The sequence below is a fragment of the Leptosomus discolor genome, chromosome 1 (assembly GCF_034619465.1).
Source record: "Leptosomus discolor isolate bLepDis1 chromosome 1, bLepDis1.hap2, whole genome shotgun sequence".
Lineage (NCBI taxonomy): Eukaryota > Metazoa > Chordata > Aves > Leptosomiformes > Leptosomidae > Leptosomus > Leptosomus discolor.
In genome coordinates, this window is record NC_141391.1 from 156,295,150 (window position 1) to 156,311,263 (window position 16,114).

At 46.4% G+C, this 16,114-nt stretch overlaps 1 protein-coding gene across 2 annotated transcripts in view; it reads right to left on the reverse strand.

Annotated features, from left to right (window-relative positions):
* Positions 1-4,208: 4,208 nt before the first annotated feature.
* HIPK2 (homeodomain interacting protein kinase 2) overlaps positions 4,209-16,114 on the reverse strand; it is an 87,736-nt gene continuing 75,830 nt past the window's right edge. For both annotated transcript variants that reach the window (XM_009954922.2, XM_009954921.2), the window contains exons 12-14: positions 7,618-7,865; positions 6,445-6,605; positions 4,209-4,676 (exon numbers count right to left, since the gene is read on the reverse strand). In XM_009954922.2, coding sequence (XP_009953224.2) covers positions 4,209-4,676; positions 6,445-6,605; positions 7,618-7,865 — 877 coding nt within the window. The remainder of the gene's footprint in view (positions 4,677-6,444; positions 6,606-7,617; positions 7,866-16,114) is intronic.

Below are 16,114 nucleotides of genomic sequence, written 5' to 3' on the forward strand. Positions count from 1 at the left end.
GAGGAGGTGTTGCTCAGCTCCCACATACCCACCAGAAAACACAGCTCTCCCGCAGTGTTGCACCGCCAAAGCAATTTGATGGCTGTGCTGTGCATCTCTTGCAATCACAGCGTCCCATCACCACGATCATCTGGTCACCTACGACTGGCAGATCAGCAGCTCTAGGATGGACAACGTGAAAGGTGGCTCCTCTGACACACACTGTGCCCCTTCTCGCTGCCAGCCTATGCCGTCAGAACAGCTCCGCTGCCAAACACCTCCCAAAATCAGACTCGAGCCTGCATGGGAGAGCAGGTCAGATGGGTACACAGGGAAAATGCAATTAATACAAGTAAAACATTATTGCGATTGAGATTGCAACCTTCCACGCTTCGCCGGTCCTAGGCCAGAGGAGCACATAAACAAGTAATTAACTTGAAGGGTTTAAGTCTGTTCTTTAGCAAAGCACTCGAGTGCATGATTAACTTTAAGTCTCTGCTGAAGTCCTAACGTTTTTTTATGGAGTTTAAATTCAGTCACTGCTTCCTCCCATTCTAACAGAGCACGCGATGCAAATGAAAACATAAATATTTAATCTCTAGCAACCAGAATAGCTTAATAAAATTCCACAACAAATAATTATAAAAGAAGGGAAAATGTACACCAGGGAGAAAGAAAGAAAAAAAAAAAGTAACCCAAGCATCCTGGCCCTGCGGACACCTGATTAATCTTCAGTGAGAGCGGAAGAGCAGGTGAGGAACCCTGCCCTGTCTGTGGCCGTGCTTTAACCAGCTAACGCCGTCCGTGCGCGCCAGCGTCCTTTATCCAGTGATGGGACTGAGAGCTGCACTCATGCCTCCACTGCAGCTCCTCTGATAGCCCTGTTTCTGGAGAGCCATCTATCTGCTTTCTCCTTTTGGAAAGACCAACCCTTAATGTGTAGTGTGGCCTTGGGTTCATCGAAAGGGACCAATGATCATGGCCTGGAGCACAATCCAGTCTTGATCTCATATAAACGTCCTATCAAACACAGTGATGGTGAGCTGGATCCTAGGGCGCCAAGGTCCTTATCTGCCTTTGACCCAGCTCTCCTGACAGATCACTACGTTAGCTGCTGTTCGGTTTTGGCCTCTGAATGAATGTTTCTGGACTTATTCTGAAATGCAGATGTGACCCGGAGGATAACTCCTGTCCCTTAAGGCTGTGACTGCTCTCACAGAGCGGCCCCACTCCCCCTAGGTTAGTGGCAGAGTTTTCATCCTCAGGACAATCTCGTTTCCCCTAACTTCTGCAGTTTTCACAAACACAGCAACCCTTCTGATGCCACTGATTAAGAGAAAATAAAATTAACAACAATAACAATACTAAGAGGAAAAAAAAAACAAACACAAAGATTAAGGAATGCGTGTGCAATTAAAACCCAGAGTAAAATATAATAATAATAAAATAATAATCATAATCATAACAACCATACAATAAAATAACATTATCTTTCCTTTTCATGACACAAGCAGCATGATGCTCTCGTTCCCGAGCTGGTGGGAGAGGAGAGGAATGCAACAGAGAGAGCAGGGCTTTATTTTCCTGCCTCGGACGAAAGGGGACATGTTGTCTTTCCAAAGGAGGGTGGGGTAAGGTGCACAGGCTGCTGGGAGATTGCATCCTCATCTACAGTACACCGAGCTGGAATGAAGGACAGGCAGGAGAAGAAAACTGTGCAAGGGTAGCCCAGGAACCAGAGCTGGCAACCAGGGAGGTTATTTGGTGGTTTTCCAGAACACAACAGCCTTGTTGAACAGCCTATGCATAGCAGGATCCCTTCTTCTTCCAGGCCAGCCAAGCACCTAGCGCAAGACAATATATTTGTGCTCGTCTTTCTGTCAGCTCTTCCCACCCGAGAGAGCCTCCTTCCTCACTGCCACCCAGGGAACCCCTCCCGCGCCACCCTGCTGATGAACCTGCTATTTTCCTGCATCTTGTTAAACACCTGAATACTTCATGCTCTAGTTACAGGGAAATGTAGAGTGGAACCGAGCAACCACGCAGACTTCAGCTTTCAAGGAAACATGGAAACGTTCTATCAAACTCTCTTCTCTCCTTCCTCCTCCCCAGGCCATCCACAGGCATGGGCGCTCTAGAGACACTTCCAAATACTGATGCATCAGTGCAACCGCCATTACCAGCGAAACTCCCCTCTGAACCAAACGCAACTGTAGGAAACGCTCTCTGCAGAAACCTGTTGGAAAACAAGACGACCGTGTAGCGTTCCTCGGCATGGAGGACCCACAGGACCACAGTGTGCTCTTCAGTTCCAGGGTCACTCTGCTGCTGCAGGCAATCTTTTGGGGTGCCGGTGAGAAGGGAGGAGGAGAAGCACACGCTGTCACAGCTACGTTAGAGTGGGTAAGGCCCGATGGATTACAATACTCTTTTCACTTAAGAAACCTGAGTTTGACTCTCTCAACCGGATTTTCTCGTGCTTGCTTTGGGACTCCAGCCCTTTCCCGACACCCTCCCATGGACAGACATTGTGAGAGATGTTGGCAACAACTAGCGTTTCCCTCTTTCATGGGCTAAAGTTTTGTTCCTGTTTCAGATACACAACCGGGACAACCTGAAAACGCGGGTGGACACTGTCCTCCCACTCCACTGAGAATGTCGGCAAACAGCAGAACGAGAATCCAGTTTCTGGGGAGGAAACCTGCTATTTCAACAGGACAGAAACAGACCAGTCCACAAACGAATCCCCAGACCCTCTGGGAGTCACACTGGGTCTCACAACTGACCCGCTCACTTCCAGCCTATCCAGTGCTCGACAAAACACCCAGCTATACACACTTCCAACCCCGACGAGCCTCCCCAACACCTCGCCAAGTGAGCTAAGATTGACGACGTGGGAAAAAAAAAAACCATCAACACCACCAGCAGCAGAAGAAAATCGGCAATAACAACCTCAAAAAAAAAAAAGGAAAAGAGCTGAGAGTAAATTCCGACTAGCCTCAGTCAGTTTCTAGGAGTACCAGTGGAAGTAAACCCTTAAACCGCGTCTGTAGTTCGGTAAGGCACTACGAGGGAATGATGTAAAACTAAGACTGTGACAGTTGTAATGGCTGTGCCGAGGATCACACCACAGAGAGAAGGCAGCATCTGCACGCACACGCACGCACGCTCACACACACACACACACACACGTACATACCTGGACAATCACATTTGTTACATGCCTATGTTATATCACTTTTCTTTGTGCAATCACATTGAGGAATAGTCTATTGGTATCGTCGAAGTTCAACACAAAATAGTAAAAAGGGCATATGACCTGTATAGTGCTACATTCTACCGGGGTTGGGGGCAGGGGGGGGGGGGGGGGGGGGCAGCTAAAATGTCTCCTCCTATACTAAAACGGCTAGGGATCGAAAAGGTAAATTTCCAAATAAAATAAAATGAAACGCAACTGAAATCCAACATACATTATTAGAGATCTCGTTTAGGAATAGCATTTCTCAGGGATTTATCCAGTGTGTTCAAGGAAAGGGAGAAACATCCCCATTGCTTCTGCTCGCGACCAGTGCTGCATGGCCTGTTCTGCCCAGGTGTGTTTAAGCATAGCAGTGCTACATCCAAATTTGTAGCACTGGGACAACATTTTCTCCTTCTCCCTCAGCCTCCCTTACCCACTTTCTATTTCCAGAAAAAAAACCAACCCAAAACCTTATGTATGCTTTGGGATACGAAGACCACTGCAAAGATGGGGTATTAACCCTTTGAAATGCTGGATAAATCCCTAATCCATACACCTATTGGATTAAAAACCTAATGGATTTAATTTTAGGTGTTCTGGACAACAAATTTCTAAATGTAGCTCACTATTGGATGAAAATAACCTTTAAAAGTCTGTTGGTGAAGTTCTTCAAAAGACAGGACCTGCTGGAGGGTCCTTCTGCTTCTCTCTCTCTCTCTAGTTTGGTGCAGAATGGTTGTTTTTTGTGGTTTATTTTTTTTTTTCTGTTCTTTTTTTCCATTTCTTTTTTTTTTTTTTTTTAAATAAAAAGTGTAGAATTGGTTCTCCCCCTTCTTTCCTCTTTTTCGTTTCTTCCTTAAAGTCTCCTTCGTTCAAGTTTCATGCGAGCCTCCCATTGCATTGTTAGTTTGTCATGTTCTTCAGTACAAAAGCGGCCGCCTCACTCCCCCGGGATGGGTGCGTCTCTCGCTCCTTATTATTCCAGTGTTTAGATGTAAGGATACTGGTTGACCTTGGTGGGGCTCAGTGGGTATCCAGTGTAGACTGTGGAGGCTGGAGAAGCACTGATATAGGTCTGATGGGCAAACTGAGCCTGGTACTGACTCGGGTGGATGGTGGGCGAGGGCAGAACCCGCGGGCCCATGCTGACAGGGACCTGGTGGACGATGCTGGCGGGGTAGGTGGTGTGCTGCACGGCGTGCCGCGCAGACCCCTGGGAGGCCACCAGGTGTGCGACGGTGCCCGTGGAGCCCAGCGCGGCAGGGGCGGTGTATGTGTAGAGGTGGGGCTGGGTGGGAAGGTGAGCAGCGGCAGCCGCGGCCAAGTGAGGATGAACTGTACCATGGCTGGGACTATTGTGCGGGAAAGAGTACGGGGCCTGAGCTATCGTTGGAGTGATGTAGGCTTGCTGTCTCCGGTGACTCCCTGTGCGATCGGTCGTGATGTGCTGCTGGGCCTGGATAAAGACAGCAACAGTGATAAGCAGTTACAAGACAAGAGACAGCTCTTGGTACCTCCTCAGTGGTGCCTGGGAGCCTCCCTACGACACCAGGATGGCTTCAGGAAAGTGCCTTGTGCTCCTCCTGACGCCCTCAGCATCACCACAGTCTTCCTTTGGAAACAGGTGATGGCAAAGGGTCCCTCCCAAGCCTAGGAAGACCCTGTAGTTTCATACATTCACCAAAATGGCCCCCAAAAGGACAACCGAGTCCCGCTGTTTGAGCCACGACCTGCTGGCACAGCTACCACGAAGACCCAACCTTGGATGCCCGGCTCCTAAGAACATCTTCCACAAGTCCAGTTGCTCACACAACACATGGCTTTAGTTAGTGAACTCTCTGCTGACGAAATGTGGTGTGCTGACAGCTCAGGGGAATGAAGTTGCCTAACTACGCCTGGAACAGGCAATTTATTTTTGCTCAGTTTGGGTCTTTGCGGTTATAATTTCCTCGGTTAGTAAGTACTTTACTTTTTAAAGATAAAACCCTTGGTTTGATCAGATCCTGCACGTACCTGGTACCTTCATGTAATCAGCTATAATTACTTGAGCACAAGCAACTGCTTGCAGTGGGACAGGAGCAATGCACTTTTTCAGGAATTTCCTAAGCTGGTTTTTTTGCATTGCACAATAACGGCAAGGAGTTTCCCTAGTCATTTGTAGTCAGACTATTAAATAACCAATAAAGTAGGAATTAGAAGGCAAGAAAGGCAATGCTCCATGTTATTGTCTTCTATTCTTCCAAGCCCTCTCATCCTCTTTGTAAGCACTCCCTGCACTGTCACTGTGGTCTGAAAGGCGACAACCACACTCCTCCCCCACTCTTGGAAATGGTATCTCACCCACTTCCTCCATTTTCACTCATTTTTATTTCAAGTTTGTTTAAATTTTTAAATTTCAAGTACATTTTGAGAGGGAGGGGACACTCTTCTCCCCAAATTAATTTTTTTTTAAAAAATAGTTCTGCTTATATCCAGCTCTGGAGGCAAACCAGCACTGTCCTCTGAGCTCCCCAGACTTTTTCCTCTTGAAACGTTGGTAACTGCTGTAACTTCCCTACTGTCACCACCTCACCTCGGGGAAGAGAGAGGCCCCAGGCACAGGACGTGAAAAGGGCATTACTTACAGAAGCTCCGAGGGAGCTCCCTGGGTGTTTGGATCCCTGACAAGGAAAGATCTTGAGAACCGCGTGCTGCCAAGTAATGGGATTTGCCCAGATCTCAGCCCAGGTTTATCACTGGATGGATCAACTCATTACATAAAGTCATGGATATGCAGAGAAGCTCCTTCTTTGCTTTGCCACATCTGATGGGGCCTTCCCTCACAGTCCTGCAGCCAGGCTGATGCAATTCCTTCGCTTGGAAGATATTCTCCCCATGGTTACCTATAGCTAAGGAGGATCCAGTCCTTCCTACATAGTGGTCCTGCTCCGCTCATTTTTGTCTGAGCCACTGCACCTTCTCTCTCACATTATTCCCACTCACTGTTAGATCATCTGACTTCAAAACACACTGTAAGAGCAACACCAGCCCACTCAGGGGTCAGATCTGCACTACCTCTGCTGCCTGAGCTGGGAGATCAAGGTCTGCAGCGAAGTTGAAACAAGTTGATCAAACTTGAGATGGGGCCCAACTATCACGAGACTGGAATAGGACAGCCCATGCTGGAGGAGCAGTAGGTAACAGCTGGACGACGCACCACCAAAAATCTGTCTCAGTTGACTTACCTGACTTAGATTAAGAGGCTGCTGCTGCTGGAAATGTGCTCCTGGTCGCTGCTGCCTATAGGCAACGGCTCCAGACGAGCTCCCTGAAGAGTGACCGCTGGTGGAGGTCACGGTGCTGGAGGACTTGGACTTGTAGGAGGATGAGTGGTGACTGGTGGTGACTGTGCCAGGAAAGGAAACACATTTGTAGCTTACATCACATTCTTTAATTGCTCACCCTACCTTTTCCTCACTGAATCTCCTCCAGAGTGGTTTTTGGGAGGAGACACACAACAGAAGCAGGATAAGAAAATGGTTTCTCTTAATTAACAGAATACCTCAGCAGTGCTTCACACACATGGCCAGCCTGTTATCCTAGAGGCAGACAAGCAGACCTGATATCTGGACCCAAACCAGGCCCACAGAAGGCTTTATAGATCCTTCAGAAGCGTGAGAAACTGTTCTGCCAGCAGAACTGCACGATGCAGGTACAAATCCCAAGGAGAAGAAGGAAAGTATAGTGTGCACAGTACAAAAAAGCCCTGGCTTGGCTGACCTCATGGTGAGTAGGAAAGGAGGGAGAAGGAGCTAGTGGGGAGCTCACCCTCTGAGCCTTTGCGTTCACCAGCAGTGCGTCAAAAGAAAGGACTGCCAAGTAGCTCAAAGCCAATTGCTTCGGGCCAGATTTCCACCATAAGCCCCTTTTCAACACATGGTACTATCTAGCATTGCGGAGGCTGTGGATGAGCAAACCTCATCGGTCCATAATGAAGATCCTGGGGAAATGTTCTTCCCAGAAACGTCAACAAGTTTGGATGAAAATGCACATGTGTTTTCAATCTCTTACCCGTTTTTAAAGTAAGCCTACGGAAAGGCAAGGCAGCAAAGGTTCACACTTGCATTTGGGAGCCTTTCATGTCAAATGTTGAGCTAAAGGCTGCATTCTGTTCTTGGGTTTGTACAGAAGTAACTGGGACCGACACTTGCCCCTGTGACTCCTGAGTGTACCAGGGCACACAAATAATGCAATATGGCTCCCAAGAACAGATGTGTCACTTGAGAGAAGGGCAGCAGCATGGTTTCTTTGGACAACAAAACAAACAAACAAACAAAATGAAACTGAACAATGAGATTCTTCCAAGATAAATCATTTATTTCTTAACTAATTTTCTTGACGGAAGAGGTGCAATTTACCTGGTGCCAGGCTATCGCACTCTACCAACACCTCACTGGCCTGGGTTTTCAGTGGTGGCACGATGATCGTTCGGGGGTTCCCACTGCAGTGAGTCTCTGGAACCCCTTTGGTGTCGTAGGTGTTCCCGTTACTCTGCCCTGCGCGATGCTGCACAGCATAAGGGCTGTTGTTGCTGGAGGAATCGGAGTAGGGGGAGTCATGCACGGTGACACAGCTGATGACGTTCTTCCTTTGCTTGGACAAGGTGCTGAAACACAAGCACACAAGTGGAAAGAGTGAATGGGCAACGATTGACTCGGAAGCCGTCAGAAGACTCTGCCTGTGGCAGAACAGCTCCGTTAAAGGCAAAGCACACCCTTCAGTCCTCCGCCAGATCGAGGCTGCTTAAGCCAAATCCCAGGCTTCAGAACTCACTCGTTGCTATTCCAGGAAAGCCTTCATGGAGGTCAAGGAGTGAGTAAGACATTGTGGATAGATCTTATATTCACACTGCTTAGAATAGCACTGAACCAGACTGCCAGATTTATTTTCAGACTGCTTTTTATATACGTGTGCAGTAGAAGCCCAGCAGTTACACTATGCTTTGTTGCAAGTCTCACCACCCACACAAAAACGTGGTGGTTTCTCCCAGCCTTCCAGCAATGATTTAATAATAGATGCTACGACTGTTCATGCTTAAATTCCATGAATCTACAAAATACACTCCATTCTATTTACTAATATGATACAATGGGCAGACATTCTCAACAAGCACTTGAAACTGAGGAATAAATGACGAAAAAATGAGCAAACTAGGCAATGCTTTTGGTTTTCTTTTCTTTCCCTGAATAGGCACTCATTCTCCTGAATCTAGCATGGATTATCAGGGTCCTGCTGCAGCTAATCTATCTATGACATCAAAAAAGTGATTAAAAAGGAACATCAACACTTCCAAGATTAGTGCTAGAAGTTCATTAGACTAGACTGCACAAGTACGATTGGGATTTGCTCTGCTATTGTGTCTAATTATTCCTGATGGTTTCTCCTTCCTGTTATGAGCTTGTTTAGGGAGAAAAAGAGAGAGTGAGAAAGAGGAGGGAGGAAGGGGGATGGTGAAGATTTGCTTAAATGGCTCACATCCTTGACAGTGCACAGACCTTGACTACAGAAAATAGCTGCTATGTTTCACTGATTGCATTATGTTGTTATGGCAACTGAAGTTTTTAAAATGATGAAAAGAAATGGATAGCACATAAAATGCTAAGTAATTAGGCTTAATGGTGGAAACAGCCCCAACAGGAACAGAAATGCCATGGAGGAAAAGGAATCCATCTCTCAACTTCTTGAGTGTGCGCTTCAAAAAGAGAGAGATCCCTTTCCCATGGAGTCTCCTCTGTTCTCTCACTCTGGCCAGTCCAATCCAGGGAACAGCTGATTAATCTGGTTTTAGTCTGTGATGGAGCCATTTGTTCCCTAGTCTCAGCATCGCTTCTTACCCAGAGAAAGGTGGAGGAGATCCTGAGAACAGTTTTCTTCCAAGGACATTGCTCACCTTATTTGTTTTTCACAGTGCTAAAGGAGCACTGGTGGGTTCCCTTCAACTTGTCCATCCCCAAGCCGCTCCGTCAGCATTCACAAACTGCAACTCACCACCTCCCTCCCAAGACTTGTAACCGAAAAGCTATCATCTTCTCCATTAACGAGTGCCTTGGGGTGCTGCAGTGACAAACAAGTTACCATCACACAGACCTTCCCTGGGCTATCATCACAGGATCCTGCTGTGCCACGAAGGGGACACAAGACCCTGCTGTTCTATGCACAGGGAAAAATACGTCTCGAGAGGCCCCTGATGTCCTAACGCACTGACACTTGAAGCGGGGCAGATGAGAGAGGAGGGGAAGCTATTGCACAGCCATCTGGAAGCTGAAAGCAATCCTTGCAGGGGCAGGGATCTTTGCGACGGGGAAGGTGTACGACAGTGAACGCTCGCGTTCTGGCTTTCCACAAGGAGCTGGAAAGCGCTGGATTAGAAAGGGAAAGAGCAACGGTGTATCTTAGATGGACAACTACCGTATGTGAAGAAAGATGCAGCAGTTTGGATATGGTGCTACGGAAGAAGAATATCAAGCCAATAAAAATGACGAATATTGCATCAATATTCCTCTCCCCTTCAGCAGAAATGCCTGTAATCACACATTTATGAGTATCCACACTGCTTGCCCTTTGCAGCTACCCTTGGCTGCCAGTTGGGAAGAGACATATATTCTCTACCTCTGACAGTTATTACATTTTATAAAGAAAAATCAAGTCACTAAAGAGTTTTCTGACAACTGATAAGGTCTAGCTATTCTTTTACAGTCCCTTCCTTACATAAGCAGCTGAGCTGCTGAACTGGAAATACTGGCTCTCGGCTGACACTTGATATGGGAAGGCTGACCTGTAGAACTGGAAGGGTATTTTTCTGTGTAATCTGTGCTATTTATTGTTTTAGAATGGGCATACTTTTCACTAATTTGATTGAGGGCTTGTCAATGCGGGGACCATGAGGAACCTTCTCCTTCAAAGTGTTTTAGCTCCTTGGTTACAATAAGAAAATCAAGTAGATCTGTTTGGTTAATCAAGTGATGCCAAATCCAAATCTTTCCAGAGAAAGGGACTGTAGCAGGATATTAAGCTCACTTCATGGATGGTAAACTGAAAAGGACCAGCGCTACGGTCCTGCCCGGCCTTACACGAGTGCTCAGCACTACTAATATGTGTCATTCACCAAAGTCAGCTGGACTATTCAAAAAACTGAGTTAAAGCACATGGCTAAATATTTGCAGGATTAAGGCCCAAGTGATTAGCCTCTCGATCCAGCAGGCTGCATCAATTTCAAGGGCCCAAGGAGTCCCATCGAAAGCAGCTGGATTTTTGTCTTTAGGAAAGGTAACAACTGAGGTTAATGTTAGAACAGGCAGAGAAGTCAGTTGGGACTATTCACACACCCCCAGAGCTCAGCACCTGCTGTACCACAGCCTGTCCCAGACATTAAGGGTGGGAATTTCAAAAGCATCAAAGGCCCACCTCAAGCTGAAAATCAGCGGATTCACAGGCTTAAAGATACACGTTAAGCTGAAACGGGGGCTTTTGAAAATTCAACCCAGAAGAGCTAGTGCTCCCCCTTCTCAAAGCCTTCTTGCTAGCCAGCAACGGTCCTCCTTCCAGCTCCCTCTGGGGACGCAGCTGCTCTCCCCACCTCGCAGCAATGCAGGAGTTATCTGTGTGAGGTCCAGGCTGACGTATCGCCTTCCCTGCTCACAAACTATCAGGACTGAGAGCTTTTACCTGTTGACACTGCACTTGCCTACTCAGCAAGCTTACTGTATTCCTGTAACTCAGCCACAGCTTTTGGGGATGTTTGCGCTTACACAGAAAAATACTATTAAGAGTCTTGCCCCTTTCCTATTAAGCCCACTCCAAGCCTGGTAATTGCTTTCCCTCCTGCAAGCACAGGAGCAGCAGCATACGTGATTTAGTAGCGTGAGAGTCGTCATGTGTTCCTGGTCAGCTTGTGTGCCTGCCTGCATTCTGTGGGTAGGTGTATTTTAATTCTCCAGAGGAGGGAGGGGGGAAGATTACCAAAGTGGCATCAAATCCATCTACACAGACTGAAGAGCAATAAGCCAGGAAGGCTTTTTAACCCTTACTGGCTGGAGCCACATCCTCCCTTTCAGAGCAGCAGCTGGAAAAATATGCATTGCTTTGTGAGTTTAATGTTAAGTTTATGAGTCGTAGCCCATTCCAACCTGGTCCCAAAGAGCTTCTTCTCAAACTTGGACACAAAACAATTCATGTCTGTCCAATGTGCAGACGCAGAGCCCGACTGTGCCTTCGAACATGCAGAAGCAGGTCTTGGAGACAGCTCTCTTAACACATACCACCCTCATGAGCACACAGCAGCGAGACAGTCCCTGTTCCCCATAATAAGGAAAGGTCTCAAGGAAAAGTCTGATAGAGGAAAGAAAAGGCAGTTTGTGCACAGGCACTGGGCAAGAAACTAAGGTGGGCGCCTAAGATACTGCTAATGGAAAGGTGCCGAAGGCAGATGTTGAGGATGGAAAGTGAGAGGAAATGATGGAAAAAGAAGATGCTGAATTAGGTGTTAAAACAACGTTGAAACCACCTCAACAGCCAAGGACAGGGACAGTAGCTCTTGCAACAATGCAACTTGAGATGATTTCTACTTGCTGAAGGCCCAGCCCAAAAACTTGGTATGTGACAGCGTTGCATGAACGGAATCTTTTTTTTCCCTGAATATCTTGAGTTACAGCAGAATACCAGAAAAATCAAATGGTATCTAGTGTGGGCAATTCTTCAGCGTGCACTTCACCCAAAGAGACACAAATGTTTCAGTTTGGCCGACACTACAGCAACAGAGGCTTTCAGCCCTCAAGGTGACCAACACGGCCTTCTAGTCTGGGGGAAGAATGCAGCCATTGCACAACTGTGCCTTCGAACTGGTGTGCATATACACGATGGCACGTTAGCTTTACATCACATCACAAAAATTCTATTCCAGGTCTCTGAAAACTTAGTAAGAGTCAACCTTTTCAGTTTGCTGCTTCAGAATAATCCACCTATTCTAGGAAAGTATAGAGTCAGCCAACAAAAACTCACACTACAACTGCAATCACTCTCCTTACGTCGAAATCTTATGCCATGCATAGCTCAGTGTTGAGAACGTGCCCCTTTCTCTTCAGCTCAACCTCCATCCTGACCTGCTAATCTGCTCTCACCTTCTTTGTGAATTTGTGATGGTAATCACAATACAAATATGTATCAAGTACCACACTGAGGCCATTTTATTAGGCTACACAGCACGTGCTGTAACTATTTAAGTCATATATACTGAATTGCTTAGCAGATTGTAAAGGTCCTGCTGCTGAAGGTTTGCTGAGAGAGCTACTGTCTATCTCTGTTATTTTAAGTATTAGCTGCCTGTTGGTGTGTTTTCTGGAGATGGAAGGCAGCAATCTTTTTACCAAATGACCGTGGTTAGTCAACATATTGCTATGCAGAGTAAGTGCATTACTATGCACAGCATAACATAGCCACAATAGGCTAGATGTCAAAAGAGAATTACAAATGGTATTTTGACCCTCATACACACACATCAGCAAGTTGGCAAAACCACCTGGTTTGTGCCTGCCAGCAATTTCTGTGCATAAAGGGAATTAAACTCCTCTGAAGTAGGTTCCACCATCATTGCACTATGACGTGAATAACAACTTGCATTAGCTTACGCTCCGTTATAAAGGCAAGACGCATACAGAGACTTCACTGTATAGTTTACCACCTTAAGAGAAAGGGAAAAAAAACCCAGCCCTGCAAAAATTTTGTGCAAGTGAAGACGCCAATGAGGCAGTTACTCAATATGCTCGTGCAACAGCTGCGGTTCGTCTTTTTTGCCCAGGAAGACAGTGATTACTGTGAGGATCTCACAGAAAACGAAGCTGGAGAGCTGTTACGTATGATAGCAGAGCAGACAGAGCAGGCAGTGGGGAAGTGAGGGGCTGTCCTGCCTCTTCGGAGTGGAAGCACCCTCAAAACTACCCACCTCAAGGCCATCATTGTATTGTTTCACGAAAACAGTCATGTTTTCCTTGGCTGCTGCACTCATTGCTCGGATGGGAAGTCACCTAGGCACGTCACAACGGCCACCTCCACTGCTTTTCCTTCCACCCCTCCTCCTGCCACGCTCTGCGATGAGTCCCTTGGCAGGACGTAGACATACCCCTCGCTGCACCACCAGTGCAGCCCGGCGCATCCCTCCCCCAATTACTGTGACTGCAGCTGCACTGTCGGTCTGTCTGTCTGCTTGGCTTTCTTGCAGGAGCAAGTAAAGAAACTCAAGAGGAACAAATTTCTAAGAAAAATATCAAGGCTACTCTGTTTTTACTCTCTTCAGTGCTTTACAGGTAATGGTTAGACCTAAACTCTTCTTTCCAGAATAAACAGCAGTCAGGGCATAATCTTCCAGCACAGTAGTAAACATCTCTTTGCCCTATAAAGTCTCTTTGTAAAGGATGTTGAACTGAGAGTCTAGAAATTCACTGGTGATAAATAAACAGGGTGACAAAGTTGCTTCCTGTTCATATAATGGTTTTCATAAGCAAATTTTTTTTTTGCTGTTCTACAGGACAAAATGCCACATGCAAAACTTTGTTTCTACCCGGTTTCTGATGCCCACAATTTCATTCAGTAAAAATGTTCCTTTTTTATTTTGATCATTTTTTTTCCCCTATTATTTCCTTATGTTTTGAAAGAAAAAAACGCCTTCATTAAACCAGAAAAGAGAATTCTTCCCCTTAATTAGTTAATCCCCTAACATTTTCTCCCCCTTAAATAGAAGTAAAACCTTTTTGCAGCTTTGAGCCTTCCCCAGATTTCACCGTGTTGGGAATATTACCAGAAAAATCACAATGTAGCCTGCAAAAAGCCTTGGTTTTGTCAAACTGACTTTTTAAATCAGGAATTTGCCCCCTGAAAATCTCTGACCATTTCTCTGAGGACGGTCCCTGCCGAACTGTACCCGAGGTCCCTCCTCGGTGGTTTTGCCCCAGGCACGGGGCTGGGGCCCAGTAGATGGCCCCCTTTGACAAGGCTCCATCGAGCGGGTTCTCCAGAGCCCACCTCCCACCACCTCCCCACCACCTTTACCCAACAGGAGCCCAACGTTTTCAGATGACTATTGATTTTAAAAAGATTACACCAAGCTACACATCATCAACAGTGCAAAACACATGTGAGCAAAGAACGAGGAACGTGCCGGCCTGCCTGGTCAGCTGGTAGCTCATAAACATCCTACTTGAACATCTGTGCTTTTCATTAGGAAAAGGAAAATTCTGCCCGTATTACATCGAATTCTTAAGATTTTTCTTTCGCCAATAAAAAACTCACATCCTCTGTAGGAGAAAACCTCTCTCTGCTGCTCTGGTATTACAGAGAGACTTTTCTGTCGGAGTAAATCCAAGCTGTAGGGCTCCTTTACTGCATCAGCAGTATCGTATTTTATCAGCATTACCAGCCCTTCTTAAACTGAGACTTACGAACTCTTACATCGGTGAAGGATCTACTATTTCTCCTCACAGCCACAGGTAGCTCTAATCTGTCTTCGCTGAGCAATCAATAAAATAAACATTTCAGTCTCATGGGTCAAAGAGAAATTTCTAACCCCATGGGAAGTAAGAGAAGGAAGTGCTGTAGCAAATTTAGGAGCTGATCCAACGTCAGTGAAGTTAATGCAAAGATACTACTGCCATCAATAAGATGGGATCAGGCAATTAACTTTGATCTGTCAGGTGCCATATGATTTCTGTATTCTAATCTAGAAAAAACTAATATTGTTAGCATGTGACCAATAGCATGTTTCAAGCAATTTCTTGTTTTTTGACCCCCACACCACAGCTATTGCCCAATAGGGTAATATTTGCATAAATACGGGCGAGACAAGGCATTCTTTGCACGGTTTCATTTTTGACTCAGATCCCGAACCTCTGGGCATATTAAAGCACGTACTTCACTGTCACTCCCATTTTTCTTGGAGACAAAAAAAAAGGCGAGTAAGAAAACTTGGAGGTACTTTCCTAATTGTGCTGCACTTTCAATGAGAAAGACCTCAACTTTGGCAGGGGCAAAGTGCATTGGCATTAAAAGCTGATATGGCTTCCTTGACTGGAAGCTACACTCTTACTCCAGCTGAGAATCTTGTCTTAGATCTGCCCAGGTCAAAAGGCACTGAGCGAGTGGATTTCGCTCTTCCGGAGACCTTAACCAAAAATTCTCATTCTGGACATGCTGTTTTCCATCTGTGTCTCTGCCTCTAATTGTCCACTTGCTCTGGTTACATCTGCACAGGCAATTTAACTCACTCTGGAATTCCAAAAGGTGCCCGAGAACAGCCTGTGTCCATGCGAAATGTCTCCACATGGCTCAGAAATTAAATCTAGCTCTTGAGCTTTGGCCTTCCAGGAACGCTGGCATCCTGGCGCTCTGTATAGATATGCCATATGGATACAAAAAGTAGCCAGGGATCTGATCCCAGGCAGGAACGTGTCCTGAATATGCTTTACTCATATCAAAGCCAGTTTGTTTATGTAATTCTGGCTCCTGGGACTACTTTCCTAACCCCTCAGCAGACCTTGCCCGAATATTTAAATACCCCAAACTCCCAAATTGATTTCCAGACGTTTTTCAGAACTTTGTTCCGTCTGTCTCCCTGGAGAGGTGCCGAGTGAAGACACTGGTCAGATGGCAGCAGGGTTGAAGCAGAGGAGACAACTGTTAGCCAAAGCGGCCGCAGGATCCCAGCTCTTCCCTCCACTCCCCTCTGGACACAAGTTGATACCCGGACAGTATGTGTAAGTATCTGCACATAATTTCCCAACGCCTCGGATCAGCACCATGGGTAAACACACTTGCAAATAGCTCCCATGACCCTCAAGACACCTGCCCTCTTCACGCTGCCCCACCTCA